The sequence below is a fragment of the Thamnophis elegans genome, chromosome Z (genome assembly GCF_009769535.1).
Source record: "Thamnophis elegans isolate rThaEle1 chromosome Z, rThaEle1.pri, whole genome shotgun sequence".
NCBI lineage: Eukaryota > Metazoa > Chordata > Lepidosauria > Squamata > Colubridae > Thamnophis > Thamnophis elegans.
In genome coordinates, this window is record NC_045558.1 from 96,549,961 (window position 1) to 96,570,453 (window position 20,493).

The following is a 20,493-nucleotide window of genomic DNA, read 5'->3' on the forward strand; positions in this document are numbered from 1 at the left end:
CTTGTATCTTTTTCATGAAGCAATCAATCATGCTTTTAGATTTGTATTGATTTCTTTGTTACGTATACTCTTACTTAAATAACATACTATATTTGAAACGAGTTATTTTTTTCACTCATTCTTGGTCTCTAAAATGACGGAATCTTGTTTCCCACCTTCCTAACAGAACATTTTTTTTCATCTAGATTGCAGTGTTTTAGAAGGCTGTAGTTTATCAGAAAATTTATTCCTGGTTCTTCTAATCCCAACATTAATTGGAATATAGCACATAACTGTCACCAGCCAAGGATTCTTACATTCATCCATTTCTACAACTATCAAGAATCGTATACATAGTATATATTCTTTTTGATCATTTGTTAATTCATGCTAGTTATTTCTATTTTAAGATGCAGTCTCCTACATGCCTGCCTGTTACCAGAGGTGACTATCATTCTTGATCTCCCCTGCCAGCCTAGCTTTGGGCAACTGAGATTAGAACTACCTATTAGAAATGACAGATTATCATAATGAAACCTTTCAAAGTGGTCCTTCATGGAGAGCCCTGCGAAAGAGGTTGGTTCACTTGTGAAGTTACTATTGTACTCTTTCACCTTTTCCAATCCGGGACCTTTCCAAATATGGAAGCTCACAGCTGGAGAGCACAGATCCGGGAAGGTTGTGATGTTTCCTTGGAACTTTGAACCATCGAATTATGGACGTCGCTCAGAGCAGAGTCTCAAGGATAGTAAAGGATCAGTGGAAACATTGACTAGTGGAGCCCCAGCTGTTGAGCTGTGCCAATTGAAATTCGAAGTGCACTAACGTAAACGAATAATACTTTTTCCCCGCATTCTCAAGGTGATCTCTCTGATTTTGGAGATAGGTATTTAATGGATATCTCATGCGTTATAGGAGGCTCTGTATCTGCATTATGCATATAATACATTATAATAAATTAGCATGGGCTAACAGAGGCGGGGGGCTCCTCAACCCAGCTCCCGCCGCTCTTGCGTTACTCCTCCCCGCCTTTATCTTCCCCTCCCCACCTAGTCAAAGTGTTGCCCCTCCCCCTCCAGGGTGCTTCTCTTCCCTTCCCTCAATGGCGGTTGGCGCATGCGTGGTGCCGGGAGGCGGCCCGGGCCATGGCGGCCGTTTAAAGGTAACCGATTCAACAGAACGGGAGCCCAGGATTTTGCCATCGAATTTCTCCCCTTCCCAACTCCGCCGTGTTGTCAGAGTGTGTCAAATTTTCGGCTTAGCTCTTAGAAAAGAAGGGAAGGGAGAAGCGCATGAAAATTGTCGCGCCTTCCTTGGACACTTCAGGCCACCCATCTCCCACCTAGCCCCCTCAAAATAAGTATTTGAGGAGGGAAGATTTTCTTACGCCCCTTGCAAAAGACGCCCACCTGTATTCCGCCCCCACCCCACCCTCGCTAAGACAGAGGGGTTCTCCGCTTGTAAAAGTAGCCCCTTAAGTTTGTCCGCCCTACTCATTTTATAAATAAACAGTAGGTGGAAGTAACTCCCTTAATTTCCACAGCGCCCTCTTTCTGAATTTGTGGCCACTTTATAAAGACTCTTTATAAAGGCTCGGGGAAAAGCTGGTAGGCGAGTGAGATACTATGCAGGGAGTCAGTTAGCTTCCCATTTCCAGTGGTACAAGGCACAACGACGCCGTGCGTTGTGTATACGATTCCTCTCGTAGACTCTGGCCCTCCAGTAACCTTTCCCACGTTCTCGGGGGAAGGTTGCTTCCCAATGAGGAGGATCCGCTAGAAAGGGAGGATTTGGGAGCTGGGTTGGTCAGCCCACAAGCTCCTTCTCTTTTTATTAGTTTTGCTCGATGAGGGAAGACGTAATCCCCTTTCCCGGTCTGTACCCTTCCCAATACCCACTGGGCACCGCTGTGTCCGTTAGAAGGAAAGAAACTCAAAGCCACCCCCTTTCTCGTTCCTCCTTCCTTGGGGGGGGGGAGGGAAGGGTGAAGCAAACGCACCCTTCCCCTCCCCCCCATTCCTTGCAGGAGAAACTAAGACTGATCTAAGCGGATCAGCAGCATTTATTAGGAAGCGGTCCCTCCATTCCGGAGAGCCAGTTAGCAGGGGGCCCTGCTTCGCTTTTCCCTTAACATCAGCAGGTCTGGCACTCCCGTAGTCTGGGGAAAGGACGAGAGTAATAAGGAAAGCAGAGAGATGGTTCTTGCACTAGCGGCAGGGAGCTGTGAAGGTTGGTGACTCGGGAGAAACGGCCGGGGGAAAGTGGTGTAGGAAGAAAGGGAGGCGATGGGTCTTGGTGGGGTGGGTGGCGACGACGGCGGCGCCCCAGGAGGGGTCCAGGTGGGGAATTTGGACCGGCAGCGGAGAGGAGAAGGGGGAGGCGGAGGAGACGTCGCAGCAGAATCTGGAGACTGAAGGTGTTGCATCGCCATGAGATCGACCGTCTACAAAGCCACCGCGACAACGACAACGACGGGGCCGGGCTTGCTGGAGCCTGGCCCGAAGGAAGAGGAGGAGCCGCCGCCGCCGCATCTCCGCCAGCCTCCGCCTCCCCCGCAGAACCAAATCCCCGTGCCGGCCCCCGTGGCGGCAGCGGGCCCCAAGGGCCGGGTAATCGTTCCGGCGGCTGCGGCTCCTGGACAACAGCAACAGGAAGGCAGCGGCGGCGGCGGCTGTTGGGGCGGCCTAGTGCCCTCGCCGTGCCCGGCAGGCAGTACTCGGCAAGCGGGCGTGGGCGATGCCGCCGGCAGCTCCCGCCCCTCCAAGTACCAGGCGGTGCTGCCCGGACACACCGCTGCTGCTACCGCCACCAAAGACGGCAAGCGCGGCGGTTCCCACGCCGGGCCTGGAGGACCTCCAGTGTCTCTCTCGCCGCCGCCTCCGCCGTTACTGTCGTCGGCTTCCGCTACGGCCGAACCTGGGCAGCCTCCTCCACCCCCAGCAGTGGCATCCGGGGGTTCTCCGGTTTCATCGGAACCAAGCGGCAAGTGGAAAAGTGCTAGTAGTAGCAGCAGCACCGGGAGCGGCGGCGGGAACAGCCTTCGGAAAAGCCCCATGGGGGCCGGCGGGGGCAACTCCAGCCAGGCGGCCTGCCTCAAGCAGATCCTGCTGCTCCAGTTGGACCTTATCGAGCAGCAGCAGCAACAGTTGCAGGCCAAGGAAAAGGAGATCGAAGAACTCAAAGCCGAGAGGGACACAGTGAGTTGTGTGTTGGGTAATGTGGGGTGGAGAGGGCTAATCTTCAAGTTGGAGTGAATTACTGTTCACTAATGTTCAGGTGTTCAGGAAAAATGTGGTAACTCAAGGGTTAATAAATGTTGGGTGTGCACTGATTTTTGAAGGGTTAGTTTGGGGGATCCTGGTGTTAAACAGTGGGAGGGGCTAATGTAAAGCATGGCGTCTAATGTAGGGGGTGCACATGCTTAGAGTGAATGTGTAGAAAGATGGGGTAGGCGAACTGGCACTGATAATAGGTAAAGGGATGAGAGAAAAATATATGATTTTGGCACATAGTTCTGAGAATGAGTTGCTGTAGATTCAGATTTAAGCAAGAAGAATGAAGAATGCTGCAGAGATATACTTTAACAATCGCACTTGATGCATTAGTACAAGAGTTGGTAAAGAGTTCAACGTAATTAGGGATTGATTCCTGAAATGGAAATGAAATATAGGAATAGTATGAAAGATTAACTATGGCTAGAGAATAAGTTTCTTAAAATTCAAAAATTTGGAGTTTCTTTTCTGCATAATCAGAACAACAAGCAGCAATAAAATGTGTAACTAGAGTGTAGCTTGGTAATTAATTGGATGTAATATTGATAAATGTCAGATTAAGCAACCTAGAAGGTTAATAACCTAGAAGTTAAGTCAAGACTGTTGGATGATTTGGCTACCTGATAGTGGGGTTAAGGACATTAGTACAGTCCAGATATGTAATATTTGGATATGGATTTTGGAAAGAGTTGCAGCTATTTAGAAGGAGGAAGGGTATATGGCCGGGGCAGGAAGTCTTAGGCAACACCAGGGTTAACTTAAAGCAACAGGCATGTTCTTTGGGGAAGTGTGTGGCAGAAAATGAGTTAATTTAAAGGGGGCAGCAAAAACAACCAGATGCAGCTTATGTCATGTGGACACCAAATGTGGAGAGGGAGGGCCTTTTAACTGGTACATTTAAAGGATTATTACAGATGTAGATTTGGTGCTATCTTCTACCTCAGTTCTTCTCTCTGGGATTTCCTTCCTCTCATTTTCCAGAAGCACAATCCATTTTTTAATTATGAATATTGCAGAAAAAGCAGTATGTGCCACTTTGATAAGGTATTCCTTTTTATCTTTGTCTAGACCTTATATACCCTATCTACATGTGTTCCCAGATGTAAAATGATATAAATAATTTAAAATTCTGTTGTTCAGAACCTATGAAGTTGCAGTATGAGGGCTGATGTTACTGGAGAATTATGCTTCTCCATACAAAAGAGATGTCTACTGCAAACATGGAGATACATAAGAAAGTGACCATTGCTTTCTTATCCTATTACTAATAGAGTAAATGGGTATTACTTGAAGCCTAGAGAGAGAGAATGTGGATCAGCTGCAAATGAAGATTGGTTTATTTTGTTGTTAAGAGAGTGCTATCTGAAGCAAGAAGTGCATAATGTACATTTATTAGCTATAGTCCTAGAATAGTTGTTTGATGGTTTATTATTCTAAATGTTCCCCCTCCAGCTCCTGTCCCTAAATTGCCAGAAAGGATTTTAATCCTGGCCTGTATGCATGACAAGTCTGCAGCCTAAAAATAGCCCCCTCTTCCCGGTTCCTGCAGCTGCTCCTCCTATTATTGCTAAGGAAAGAAATATTTTCCTCTGCTTTAATCATAATCTTCAGGGTCTGTGTTCAAAGTGCATGTGGGATAGGATAGTAGCATTAGCATCTGGTTTCAGGAAGTAGTAGCATAAATATTCAGTATTTTACTGTTTGTATCAGAAAACTGTGTTATCAACATTACAGTGTAAAAAATCTTAGGCCTGTGCAAAGTTAACCAATATGAAGGAGTCAGCTGCCATTTTGCTGTCAAGGATGTTATGATAGGAGGCTGAGGAGTTAACATGCTCCTGCCCAGGCTTGCAAAAAAAAAAAGAGCAAGTGATAAATATTCACACCAGGAGGAGCTAGAATATGCACAGAAGAGTTAAAAGAAAGTTTGTGAATTAGGTGGATACTGGAACTGCTGGTTTGGTTGTTGTGTTAATTGTAGATTTATAAGGTATCTAGTGATTCTCTCTTTTTGTTTTTTTTCCCACCCTTTCTTCCTGTGAGGTGTCTCATTTCAGTTATACAAATCCTTTTTCATATCATCAGTCTCTTACATATTATTTACAATACTAATTTTTAAAATAGAAACTTTTTTGAAATTGGGTTTAAATTAAAAACTAAGAATTACCATCTGAATAATTTCATAAATAAGTAAAGGTCTGGGACCTTGACTGCACCTGCATGATTACCATCTGCAATTTTTTGATCTTCCTCCTCCAATCACTTTTCCTTTACCTCCACTCCCCATTGAAAAGAACTGTTGGTGCTCCTTACACCCCCTTAGCAATATTTCTTATACATATTGTTTGCATTGTCTGGTCATGGGTGGGGGGAATGAGTTTTTATAAGTTGTGCGAAGCTGTCAAACTATTACTCCACCTGAAAGCCATCAGAAACTTCAAATCAGTCTTATGTCCTACAGTCCTGTGGCTGAAATGGGAGACAGGATAAATAATTTGGAATAAAATGTATATTCTTTAAGTGACACCTATGGGTTAGGGCAGATTTTTTGTTCATCTGATTTTATTTTTACATTCTTTTAATTAAAAAAAGCAAGCCAATATGGTAAAAATACTTTAAAAAATTACTTGTTTTTTGTAAACCTGAGGGGCTATAGACACAGCATAATTTCACGTTTATTCCTTTTTAGTTATTGGTATTCGGATGACAATTTTTTAAAAATTCTGTTCCAATATTCTAAATGCTTTGAGCCATCTCCTGTTTTTCCCCTCCACAGCTCTGTCAAGTGGGTTGGGCTGAGGGAAAGTAAGTGTCTGGGACAGTCACCTAGCCAGCTTCTGAGTTGGAAAGCATTTTAAAAATGTTATTTAGTTGCTTCACAAAGTTATTGAGGTAATGTGATTCTTGAAGAATCTATAATTTAATATTCTGGGAGTAAAAATATCCTACATTGAAATATTAAATGTACACTATTATGTGCATATAATTCAAAACAGAACATACAGATAGTCCTCAAGTTAAGATCATAAGGGAGCCTGCTCATCATGGTTATAGTTTGTGATGGTCATAAATTGGGGGTCACCCATTTTGTTAAGTAAAGTAATGGTTTTGCTGTGGCCTGGTTTTGCTGAAAATGAAAATAAATGTCAGTTTTGTCAAACCATCATAAACTGGACATATGACCATGGAACATTGCAAATAACCATAAATACTAGCCAATTGCTGAGTGCCTAGAATGCCATCACATGACCATGGGATGGTGCAATAGAACTTCAAGTACTCCCCAGGGAAGACAATGGTAACTTTGGCTTCTAAGCAACCAATTGTAAGTCAAGGATTATCTATACATAGATCCGGTTCAACAAAAGAAGCAACCAAAGATAACAGTTGCTTCCCTAAATTCTTAATTATAGAAGTTTCACTTTTCTCTCATATAAACAATAGAATCCACTGATTTCGAAATTGAATCCCTACATTATTAGAGTTGTTTCAAATACAGCTTTGTAAAATGGGTCAAAACTTACTTAACTTCCTTGCTTAGCAAAGGAGATTTGGGGCTAAATTTTGGTCATAAATTGAGGATTTACCTGTGTACAATATACTGGTAAGCATTGCAGACTGCAATATTAAAATAGTGCAATTTTGCAGAACTTGCACTTCATTTCTATATAATGTGAAAGTTGAATGAATATTAGTAACTACAAAAATTGTATTTTGTTAATGGAATACTCTTTAATACCAAATTGCAATGTTGTGTTCTTAGCTTCTTGCTCGAATTGAGCGTATGGAAAGGAGGATGCAGTTGGTGAAGAAGGACAATGAGCGTGACAAACACAAGATATTTCAAGAGTATGAAACGGAAGAAAAAGTTGACTCTGATATACCAGAGAAGTTGCCTATAGAATGCCCACCACCAGAACTCCTGGAGACTTCCCAGCCGCTGCCTTTGAAACATTTCCCATGTGGAAGAAATGGGAAGGGTCACAAACGGTAAAACTAGAAAGCTGCAGTTATATGTATTTAAACCTATTCTGTTAAGGTTTTAATCAATGACCATGAAATTTTTTACTAACAAACAAATCCTAATATCCCGCAAAATCATTTTTTTAAAGAAAACATAAACAGGTAAATCTAATGTCAAAAATATTGACTAGGGATATACTGTGAATGAATCAAATTCAATTTATTGAGTATTGATGTGAAACTACATACCCAGACCACAAAGTAATTCAAATTGAACTGAATTTGATTAAAATATAAAGAAACCTAGCATCAAAACCTGTACACTTGCTTTTTAAAAAAATTAGACAAGTTGCGCTAAAATGAATATAATGTCTGCATTTTGATTGAAAGTTGTTCACAAAAAAAGAGAGGCAATTAATTTGTATTTTTTTAAAACATTCCATATTTAAGTGGGGAAAGCCACCATTTGTACGTTAGATTATTTTTACTTTGCCTGTAATTTCATTGTATATTGTTAATATATATTTTTAAAAGTTCTACCTATTTGTGCTTTTCCTTGACAGTGATTGGAGAACATGAATCTTTCTTCAGAGCCAAATCGTGCCAAATGGGACACTCTCCCATTTAGTTATCTTTTATGTAATATTACTTGCAGGAAATATTACTTTTAGTGATAATCTGCATAACTATCATGATAGTTAAGTTGATACGTTAATATTTTCATATGTCTTTGTTCCTCCCTTTTGCCAAGGGAAAAAAGAGGACATAATGTGTCTTATACATCCATTCTACTATGCTCTTTTAGGATAAGGAACTTTATGCAGAGCAAAGAAAGAAAATACTAAGTAGAAGACCAAAGAAATTAAAAATATAATGGGAAAAAGAAAAGGAAACATTTATTGTATTTTTATTTACCTTTCTAGTCTTACAGGCCATCTTTTTTACCACCAGGTCCATAACTATTTCTTACATTGCCTTTTTTTAAAAAATAGATCATATTTTAATGGTAAAAAAAATCTTCCATAGAAGAATTTTGAAGATAGGTCTGTGATTAAAACGTTAATTACTGCTCTGCCTTTTAGTAATGAAAGTGTTTTATGCACACGTTTACAATTTTACTTTGTGCACATCCCACAACTTTATTTAAAGAAATATTAATGCTGTTGCATCTCTCCCACATTTACAGATGGAGTGATAATGAGATTAAATTTCAGACAGAGAGCTCATGACTTGCAGTTATTGATTAACGATAATCTACTGATTGCTGGTTTTGAGATAAGCACTTTATTCAAACTAGGGTTTTTACTAAATACTGTGATAAAAGTCTATCTCTAGATGATCAGAAGCTATATAAGAGTATTTTTGTTGATTTGGCATGGTTCTGAGTTCTGAGATCCTAATAGTTGTGCTCAACTAAATCTTATGACTTCTTCAAAAAAGCTTTTCTTAAATCCATATGTGACTTTCCTTTAAATCTTAATATTAAAATATTGTTGGACTTTTTCTAATTTTAATTATTTTGATAAGAGCTAAGGTCCTTTATAGCCTTTTTATTTGCTACTATTAGCCTTTCCCTGTACTTTTGCAGAAAATCTGCATTTGGAAGTGCCGAGAGGAAAACTCCAGTGAAGAAGCTGGTAACTGAATTCTCAAGAGTCAAATGTAAAGCTCCAAAGGTTTCTCCATTAAAGGAGGAACCCAGTAGTTCTTTAACTGAGTCAATAAGCAAACGTGAACTGCGAAGTCAGGAGACTCCAGAGAAAACACGATTATTGGTGGACACACAGTTGAAGTCTTCGACTCCATCGAAAGGACCTGGATGCCATTCAAAGGACAAAGGCTCCTGCAGTGAAATTGAAGATTTGCCGTACCTTTCCACCACTGAAATGTATTTGTGCCGGTGGCATCAACCACCTCCTTCTCCGTTGCGAGAACCTTCTCCCAAGAAGGAGGAGACTGTAGCAAGTAAGAGGCTTGCTTATCCCTTTTTGATGATTAGCCTGGTGTTGGGTTGGAGGGGGCATTGAACTCATTAATTGGGGGTCTCTTTAAGAGTCTTTTGAACACTTGAAGACAGCTAGAGAGCAACATTCCATTTCTGAGTGATATTGATGCAGGTGAGTAACGGTCTGAAATATCAAAGCCTTTGAAATCCTCCCTGTTCTAGGCTACGTGTGAGCAGTGTATGAAATCAACCAACCTATTTAATGACCTGTGGTGATATTTATGAATAACAATGACATTTATGTCTCGGTGTGCTCACAATATATGCAATAAACATCTCTTTCTGTTCCTGTCTGTTCCCTTTCATGATACTTCATGGGGGAGGGATTGGTTTGTGCACATGAAAAAAGTGTATCAGCTAACTAATTCTTGAAAATTAGCTTAACTGATCCAAGAGAAGTGGACTTGTTTGTATGATTTGAGAAATATTTCTGGAGTCTCTCTGCTTTCATTTCCTTCCTAAACAGCTCCTTAGTTATAACTTACTTTGACTGTACAATACTGCAAAGTTGCTCTTCACACGTTTTTAATTATTACTAAGGTTAAGCTTGTGTGGCAATTGTTTATCTTAAATATATGAGGGTGCTGCTATAACAATTGTCACCCTGTGTGACAAGATGAAATTAAGTTTTGAAAGCTATCTGTCTGAATCAATATCCAAACTGCAGTAGTAATGCATTCTGAACTGAGGAATACATTCTGTCAGCAGCTATTTTATTTAAATGAAGAAAGTGGAAGAAAGGAAGAAAAATAGAAATGGAGAGCAAAGCAAAAAATACTTAACTTCATGTTATAGATTAGCTATGAATGTTGGCCCTGCTTGGGATTAAGAGAGGGATTAGCATACAGAACCCTGTTTAAGTAGGTCTGATCAGACTATTTTTAAAAATTATAAAGATAATGAATTGCCAAAGCTCTAATGTAATAAAATGCTAAGATGATGTAAAGTCAAGTATTTTCAAAATCTTGATTATACCTATTGCATAGCATTGTTAAGGAAAGCCACAGCAAAATTCCAGTTGTGCTTCATATTGAAATTAAAAAATGTAAGATCAGGAAGGGTTCATACATCACAATGAGTCAAATATTCTAGAATTTTGTCTTATTGTCAATAATGTGCTGCCACACACTGTTTTATTGCTTCTATAAGTCAATGGATAAATGATAAAATTATTTAATCAGATTGTTCTGTAACCAAGATCCTTGTATTGCTTCTTACAAATAATTCAAGGATCTGAAATATGAACAAAGTATGACTTTTAGTACTAATTTGATAAGACAGCAACTATAGGTATGGTGCCATGGAAAGAGATTTGACATTATTTCTGTTCTTGAGAGTATATTGAACAGTGGTTATGTTTATATAGTCTGATTGACAGTAGTCAATATTTGAAGAAATTCAGGCCTACTGTGATCTGCAAACAAGATTAGGCTTACTTATGTAAGTTAATATGTATGTTATTTTTAATTCTGATTTCATAAGTTAAAAATAACTAAAATATTTCAAAAACATGGGGGGGGGCATTTAAATGTGTGTATAAAAGCTGATAGTAATAGAAGACAACCTGATAAGCATTGAAATACAGTATATTTGTATTATTAATGAGACAGTGATAGATCATGAATAATATGTTTTGGCCTATCCAGAATCTATCTGTTCTGTTGCCTAGATTCTTGTAGGAATCAGCATTCCGAGCTGCTAACAGTTTTTCCTGATATACTGTACTCTTCAATATTAAAACAGGTCTTCATCTAGCATTCCAAATTTGACATTCAAAATTGATAAAAATTAATGTTTACATAATTTATTGAATTGAGCCAAGATTATATAGCAAGGAAGGGATTGTAGCTGATAAGATAATGAGCTGAAATTTTGGGAAGATAAAGAATCAAAAGAAAAGGGTATTGTTCCTTGATCTTAGATTCCAATCTTCTCAAAATATAAAATCATTTTAAAATCACTGCATTTTTATTGAATTGGTTTTCAGGTTTTTTAAAGAGAAGTATGCTAGTTTAATTTTTTTATCTTTATAGTGTAGACAATTGAAAGCATCTTCCAATATAACATCTGAAACTTTAAACCATTGCAGGCATACAGCATACCTTTGTATCTTTTTCCATGAGAGCTGTATTTGAGATATGGAATGAAGCATTTACAGAAGAGCATCTTAATGTACACATCTTTATTTCATAGGAGCAGCATCATACAGTTTCAGTCAGCTAGAGGATAACCACTATATGAATTTATGTAGAAATGGCTTTTTTAAAAATTCTATCTTCACAGGCTTTTCAGGAAGTAATTCTTTCCATGAATAATAACTATATCTTGAGATTAAGAATTACTGAAATATGACCAACTGCAGGCTTTCTTCAATCAATTTTTAAGCATATAAGAGAAGCTATAATATAGTTAGTATATACCGTATTTTTCAGAGTATAAGACACACCAAGGTTTTGAAGAGGCAAATTGAAAAAAAGTAGGAAGGTAAAGGGATAGAGAGGGAGAAAAATAGAGAGAAATATAGTAGGTAGGTAGGAAGAGAGAGTAGGTAGGTAGGTAGGTAGATAGGTAGGTAAAAGGATATAGAGAGAGAATAGAGAGAGAGAAATACAGTAGGTAGGTAGGGAGAGAGGGTGTAGGTAGGTAGAGGGATAGAGCGAGAGAAATAGAGATAGAGAAATACAGTAGATAGGTAGGGGGAGAGAGAGAGAGTAGGTAGGTTAGTAGATAGAGGGATAGAGAGAAATAGAGAGAGAGAAAGAAATACAGTAGATAGGTAGGAAGAGAGAAAGAGAATAGGTGTAGGCAGGTAGATGTTTCCAGGTGTATTTGTCCATGTGCTGGAGAAGGAAATCGCTGACAATCTGCAGCACCTTTGTTTCTGCTGGCACAGCACTTGATCAATGTAATTCTCATCAATCAGTTAAAGAGCTTTCCAAAAGGAGAAAAAATGTTTTTGCACTCTGCAAACCTCCCAAAAATGTTTTAATTTTTCCAAAAAAAGGCATGAATAATCTTGAGGGGGCTTGCAGAGTGTTTGGGGGGGGGGGGAAATCAAGCAAAAAATGGCCCATTTTTCACGAAAATGGGCCCGTTTTTTTCTCAAAAAAATTGCACGCATAGCCTTATGGAGGCTTATAGAGTGCTGCTGAAGGGGGCAAAAAATGGGCCATTTTTTTGCTCATTTCTGCCCTCCCCACCCCCCAAGAGCACTCTGAAAGCTTCCATAGGGGTATGCATGGCCATTTTGGAGAAGGGGCGGGGCTTCGGGAGGCAAAAAAAATGCTGTATTTGGTGTATAAGATGCACCTAGATTTTCAGCCTCTTTTTTGAGGAAAAAAGGTGCATCTTATACAGGTGAAACTCAAAAAATCAGAATATCGTGCAAAAGTTCATTTATTTCAGTAATGCAACTTAAAAGATGAAACTAATATATGAGATAAGACTCATTACATGCATTATGTTATCATAATTGTGATGATTATGGTGTACAACTCATGGAAACCCCAAAAGCATCATCTCAGAAAATTAGAATATTACATGCAATCAATAAAACAAGGATTGTACATAGAACAATATCGGACCTCTGAAAAGTATAAGCATGCATATGTACTCAGTACTTGGTTTGGGCCCCTTTGCAGCAATTACTGCCTCAATGCGGCATGGCATGGAAGCTATCAGCCAGTGGCATTGCTGAGGTGTTATGGAAGACCAGGATGCTTCAATCGCGGCTTTCAGCTCTTCTGCATTGTTTGGTCTCATGTCTCTCATCTTTCTCTTGGCAATGCCCCCATAGATTCTCTATGGGGTTCAGGTCAGGCGAGTTTGCTGGCCAATCAAGCACAGTAATCCCACAGTCATTGAACCAGGTTTTGGTACTTTTGGCAGTGTGGGCAGCTGGAAAATGAAGTCAGCATTCCCATAAAGCTCGTCTATGGAAGGAAGCATGAAGTGCTCCAAAATCTCCTGGTAGACGGCTGCATTGACCCTGGTCTTAATGAAGCACAGAGGTCCAAAGTCCTGTTGCTCCTTGGTCCAAAGTCCTCTTTTCTGAAGAAAGCAAACTGTTTGGTTTTTTATAAGCTAACTTGTCTTTCATAGTATTCTTTTCTCTTTGGGTATTACTGTTAAAGCAATATTCTTCCAGTTAGTAGAAATAAATACCGTCCCACTGAATATCATTGTTCCTATTTTGAACAAGTTCCTTTCTATGTCTTTCCCAATTTCAATTGTAAAATTCGATCTTCCCCAATAAAATTGATTACTTAGAAGGTGTTGATGTTGTTCTATATTTTACAGTTTGAACCTAAACAGAATTGAGCTATTTGCTATTCTTTTTACAATGTCTCACAAAGTGACAACAAATATATTTGTTGGAGAAACTGTGAAGTAATTTCCTTTTGAAGGTTGGGGAAGATTTTTTTTCCCCTTCTCACATCCGATTGTGGACACCATTTTCTCTTTTAAGTTAGTTTTTTTAAAATGTTGGGTTGTAATTGTATAGTAGAATGACAACAACAAATTCAGAGCCTAATCTCTCTTTGTGTCTTTGGCTTTGCTCTTGTCTATTTGGCTCTTTTTGCTAACATAATAAGTACTTGTGTCTTAATAATTGCCTTGCTGTATTTGTTTAAAGATTCATTAAGCCCACCAATTTACTTCCATCTGCAGCCAGTTTGTTACTTTGGGATAGTTCAGATGTTATGAAATGAAAATAGCTATCTGGTCATATGTCTCAAACACACTGAAAATTTTCATTTGTAATTCATTTGCAAAAAAGATAATAAGTATTAATGAATTCTTCTCTTGGCATGGAGCCAATATCTCATGCAGGATCCTGTGTACTTGATCTGTTCCAGACCTGTAACTTTACAAATGTTGTGATAGAAAACATAGTGCTGTTTTAACAGCCAGCAGATTATTGTAAAGTAGGCAATTGGCTTATGAAAAATAAAGACCAATTCATAGTCTGAAAGTCATTTTACCTTGTAATTTTAGGACAGTGATTGATAACATGATTGATACAAGTATGTGTAGATAAATGAACTTTTATGGATTTCATTTATAAAGTTTGGCTAAAATTAAGCTTTCTTAGGTACTTTTAACCAGAATATCTACTTTAAACTATTTAAGATATATGTAATAAACATTAGTTGTAGTAACACATAATTATAAGCCATATGGTGATTTGATTAATTATTGGCTCATCTGATTCCCAGAATACATTATCACAAACTATGCTTTATAAACCACAATGGCAAGATTATATAATTTGTTAAGACAAAATCAGATAACCATATTATGGCTTAGTATTATGAATCGTCTCTTATTCTGTAGAAGAATTTTTGATTTATATCAAATTGTACAACTTAATAAAAGAGGAGATCCTTTCAGCTCCATTCTGAATTATTGACTCTAGAAGATAATAAATACATGATTGATTTTGCAAGGTTAAATACCAAAAATCATCCAACAAATTTTATAAAAAGTTGTTTCTTCCCATTGAACAATTATGATTCCACAGCATTCATTTTGAATTGTAATATTTGAACATTGCTGAAATTAAAGTTTTGCTGAACTCCAAAAATGACTGAGAAACCTGAAGCAAATCTGCCTTTGTCAGTGAGTGTTGGGAATAAAATCAAAAGGCATTATGTGAACTTGGGTAGGGAGAAGTTTTTAAAAATAAGTTTAACAAGTTAATATTGAAATTTTTCATAATATTGAAAAATTGTTATGTTCTCTAAAAACAAAATACAAATATACTTGTAGAATGGTGAATAGAAAAATAAAGGATAGGAAGGTGTTAAGTAATTAATACTAGTGAAATGTCTAACCTAAATGAACCCTGAATGTTTGAATGGTTACTTTGTTAGCTTCCTTCACTGAAATATTTCTTTAAAATTAGTATTGTAACACTGTTTTCCCTTTCTTAGTTCCATCATGGAGGGACCACACAGTAGAGCCCCTGAAAGATATGAATCCTTCTGAACTTCTGGAGGTATGTAAGCAAATAGCTTTGTTGTAAGAATTGAGCAACATGACTAGGTATAATTGCTGATGTATGGAAGAACTATAGTTTCTATATTCTATAACTATGTAGATAGCCACTCTAATATATTTCAGTTTTTAAACCATACTGTCCAATCAGATTTTTTTGAAATTATTATGGAAACATACATTGAAATATCAGATAAAATGGGAAATCTCTGCTTTTATGCTCTGGTAAATTTTGTAATGCTTATTTCCTGAACTGCATTAGTGACTTAGTGGCTGTGGGATACATACTTTGAGGGGTTCCTGAAGCCATCCAAACTCTTGATGCAAATTATTTTCCATGGCACAATTTTATCACCTAAAATTAAATACCAAATTAATTCATTAAGCCTCTGATAAATTCAGTATGTTACTTCAGAAGATAGATTCAGAATTTTCAGCACTTTCAGAGAAATATATTTGGGAGTTTATTCATTTAAAAAAAGAGGATGTTATTGCTCAGCAGTTAAAGACACTGAGCTTGTCAGCTCAAAATATACTAATAATACAATCAGAGCATTTCAAACTGGAAAGCTAAATACCAAAGAAGAACCAATTTCAAAATCCATGTAATAATACAAGCATTTCAGTTTTGATGAAATGAATCCAATCCTGACACTCAGCTAATATTCATACATGAGGAACGTGATATGAGAGGCTTAACTATTGTCATTTAAATAAAATACAGACCGTTAAATAAAAGAGTTGATTTGCAGAATTGTTCATTTATATTTGTATTTAAAACTCTTACTATAATTAACTTATCCAATTTCACCACAACTAACCTAACTTTTGCTTAACTTTTTCAAATTTTGTTTTTTGAATGAACATCTTTAGACAGGTCATATTTTTTGTAGTATTGTTTTTATAAACAGTGATGGGAAAAGTAATAAGTAATAATATCTTAATAAATAGATTTTTCCACTGGTATTGCAAAAATACAAAAAGCACATTTGGTCTCCCAGAAGGAAAGTTGGCAATCAGTTTTGAACATCTTCAGTCCTATTTCCTTTTATCCTTGGATGGTACTTTATCATAAAGCAAAATTTAAATCTGCTTCTTATGAACACATGGGCAAGGTAGATCTAAATACTTTCCATCAGAAAATGGAAACAGAGGAACTCTGATACTGTGAAAAGTACAGAATGTAATATTATCTGTGCTTTTTTTCTCCTTAAACTTTTCACAGAATTTAGATGACAATGTCTTTTCCAAACGACATGCAAAGTTGGAATTGGATGAGAAAAGGAGGAAAAGGTCAGTGATGAATTAAAGCTGTTTATATTCCAAAAAATTCAGTACCTGTTTTCACTTAAACATGTAACAATAAAGTTTGCATAGGTTGCAAGCAGTTAAGCATGTAATATGAAAGGTTTTATGCAGTTAGTATATCTTAAATCTGTTTTTTACCATTATGCCTTATACTATGTGCTGAATGACTCTGGATTGTGGATTTGTATTTAGTTGAAGAAAGCAGGGTAGCACTTTCATCTGGCAAGGAATTATTATGGTTAGGCTGTAATACAGGAACTTGGGATAACCTATAGAAATTGAAAAGCATTTAATATAGAGATGCACTACTCTTGACATGCTGATTTTTTTATAGAACCTATAATACTCAAATTTGCCATAAATGAAAATTGGAAACTTTAATGTTGTTGTTTTGCTCACTCCATTCACAGGTGGGATATTCAGCGTATCCGGGAGCAAAGAATTTTGCAGCGACTGCAACTTAGAATGTATAAAAAGAAAGGAATTCAGGAATCGGAGCCTGAAGTTACCTCATTTTTCCCAGAGTCAGACGATGGTGAGTGGTTTTCAAAATTCTCATATCCCTATCTTATGTACAAAGAATCTTGGATTGGAATTAATCTACAGTAAAAGCAGATATTTTCAAATAAGTATGATAAAGTGAATAAACATTGTAGCTAAATATGTAAAATTACACTCTCTTTCATTTCCACTTCTAGTTGAAAGTTTGCTGATCACCCCATATTTGCCTGTTGTAGCATTCGGCCGAACATTACCAAAATTAACCCCACAGTAAGTATACCAAAGTAGTATATATCTGCATTAAGGAAGAATGTACTTTATAAAACTTGTAGCAGAGTACCTTTTTTCTGCTTATGCAGTGTTTTGTTTGCTTGATTATTTTGTGGACCGACTTGGGTTTCACTGTGATGAGAAATTGCCAAATCAAAAACTTATCAAATAGCATGTAGCCAATATTGTTACCTTTAAATCTTATGTGCATTTTAGTATTTTAAGCTACTGGAAAAATTAGGTACAATGCTGTGTCATAGGGAATTGACCCTCTTAGACTTTACAATGGTGAAATTAATTGAGAAATCATAGAGACTTAGTAAGAAATCCCTTGACTGGTCTACGAATAATAACAGCTACTTTTTTTAAAAGAATAGGAAATATGGAAAAGTTGGGAGGTTCAGTTGTAACTCTTGACTCATTTGTTCATGGATTAAGGAAAGAAATACTTGTCACTATCAATCCTGTATCACCTGTTGCTTATAAAATATATTTTATAAGGGACAAATAGAAATGTTCCCTTTTAAAAACTCACTTTGTAATTTTTTGATGGGATTATTACATCCTAATGGTGAATATCAGACAAATCCCATTCCTTTAGCCTTTATTACTTGTGTTTTTGCAGTCCTGGTTTCCTTCCTTTCATATTGCAAAGGTAAAGAGATGAAAATGTATTGATAAAATACATGGGCAAAAATACTTGGTTTTTAGTTTTAGCTCCCATGAATTAAAACTCACATTTTTTATATATTTCCCTTTTTTTTCTACAATTAATAGTAACTGGCTTTACACATTGGGTGAAGCCACAATGTGGTTGCTTAAGTTTCATCATAGCATGTTATGTGGATGGATTTGTTACAGTTTGCAATCTAATGCTTAAGGGAAAGCAGATATTATAAACTAAGCCAACTATGGTTTATTCAGCAAACATTCTTATAGGCACCCAATATTGTAAAACAATGCTCCTGGTAAAACACTATTCAAGAGCTACAGTTCAATATCATCTGTATTCAAATGTTACATAAATCTAGAAATTGTGCTTAGGTGTTAGAAATTGTGTTTAATGTCTTTGCTACCAGAATGTAGGCTTGTAGCCAAGTTATGCAAATGTAGACAGAACTACTAGCCATTCTCCTCTTTTCAACATCACAAATAATCTATGGGGCATTTTCTGTCTGGTAGGAACTTTGAACTGCCATGGCTGGATGAACGAAGCCGTTGCCGGCTAGAAATGCAAAAGAAACAGACTCCTCATCGGACATGCAGGAAATAAAAGTATCAGACTAGGAGAAATCTGTCTTTGGCGATTGGCCTGTGTCATTTGCTGCAAAAGGCAGAGAACAGGACATGTTTTGTTATGTCTTTTTCTTCTACCATCCTCCATGATGTATATTCTTGTTCATTATAAATATTTTTTATGCTTACACTTTTCCCCCTTGGGTTTTATGTTCACTTTTTTCATTTTTTTTCCTTTGCTTGGTAGAAAATATTGGAGGTTTGTGTTGAGAGAATAAGGTTAACAATTTATGGTATGCCACCTCTGCTGAGCTGTATTGGATAACTGCAACCAGTACAATCCACTTTGGGGGAAGGGGTTGTCCATCATAGAGCAACACAAGACACTTCATTTGACCTATTGCTTCTAACTGCTGTTCTATAAAGCATCCACATATTGTTTCATGTATTTTCTCCTGCCCCAGCTTTTTAATGAGTTCTTTTCATGCCTTCTGATTCAAATTACAATTACTAATCAGGTCTTGAATTTGTAATACTGAATGCAGGCAGTTCTAGTAGTGAAGAGCTGCATGTCTTCACATCTTTGTCACAGTTCTGATATGTAATTTGGCAAAATCCAGAAATAACCATGAAATGCTAGTTTGTCTCTAGATGTTTTTCTGTTTTGTTTAACCAAATATCTTGTCAAAACTGTGAAACAATTGTTACTGTTTTTTTAAAAAATTGACAGTTTGGGTTTCCCAGTGGAAATATTGAGAAGTAGCTTAAACTTCAATTCGTGATTGTTTTAAAGTTGGCACTTTTTAAAGCCAATCATAGTCCTGTAACTTTTACGGTAAGTGGAAATCAATACTTTCATCTTTCCTGAGTGTAGGCAATTCGTTTGTAAAATTGCATGTCCTTCTGCCTGATCTACATCATTTTTGGAAGCTGCCTTTGTTTGTGTATTGCCTGCTTAATGGGAATACTGAAACTTTTTTTTCCAATGGCTAAAATTTCTAGATAAATGGAGGTTTCAGTTTCTTGAATTGTAAAAATAAACCTTAAATATAATTTTCTGCATCATTTATGGAGGACACAAAAATTGTTTCATTGTCCATTTTAATTTCCAGGTGTTTCAGGACAGTTGTAGTCACACTTCTGGGCAGTTTTCCCTGGGAATTTAAAGTACTATTTTTTCCACCAAAGGTAGCACACTTAGTATGAACATTGTTAAAAGTTATATTCTATGACTTGAAATTAAAATCACAAGAACAGATCCTCTTTTCTGCCATGTAGTCTATTGTAGTTGAAGTAGTGCAAAATGTTTGCCTGATTTTGTTTTAAATAAGGCTGTATTTGGATCTTTTGCTTTTTAGCATGCCAGCATGCATCCATAAGTGGTTATTTTTTGTCCCCTGCCAAGTACAAGCGTGGATGTTTCAAAGAAGCAGGTTTTTGGTAGAAGCTTCTTGAAGACAATGTTGATTTTAAAACTTGATCTTGCTTTTTCTAAAGTAATTAGAAATGTGTCACATGATCAATTCTTGAATCAATATTCCATTTTCAGAACACAGTGTTTTTGTTTAACCCACAATAAGACAGTTATCAGAAATAATTCAATTTGTATTCTGAATAAAACAGCATATTATCTCTTCCCTTCCCTCAATGAACAGAATGTTGACTCAGAAAGACTTACAATCAGTTATAATACATGCATCATAACAAAGATGACTAGGCATATGGAAATAGGTAGGGTTTGTAGAAACAGTTTGCAGTGGATGTTAGCTGGGAATGGGCTGGAGAAAATAGTTTCCCACCCTGTAGAGAGTTCAACATTTGAAACTCTGTTAATGAAAAAAGCCAATGCAAATTATATCTGTTTTTTTAAAAACAAACAAACATTTTAAAACCAACTTTATAGTAGTTCTAAAAACTGTCTATAATTCGCCTTCCCTTGTTTTTCCGCCCTTTCAAATG

General features: G+C 37.1%; 1 protein-coding gene across 1 annotated transcript; it reads left to right on the forward strand.

Moving 5' to 3' along the window:
* Window positions 1–1,082: 1,082 nt before the first annotated feature.
* MSL1 (MSL complex subunit 1) lies at window positions 1,083–20,368 on the forward strand. Its single transcript, XM_032235639.1, has 8 exons — window positions 1,083–3,176; window positions 7,015–7,241; window positions 8,803–9,179; window positions 15,156–15,220; window positions 16,445–16,512; window positions 16,938–17,062; window positions 17,226–17,298; window positions 18,481–20,368. Exons 1-8 carry the CDS (start codon window positions 2,409–2,411, stop codon window positions 18,569–18,571), a joined length of 1,794 nt encoding a protein of 597 aa, XP_032091530.1. The 5' UTR covers window positions 1,083–2,408; the 3' UTR covers window positions 18,572–20,368.
* Window positions 20,369–20,493: the final 125 nt, after the last annotated feature.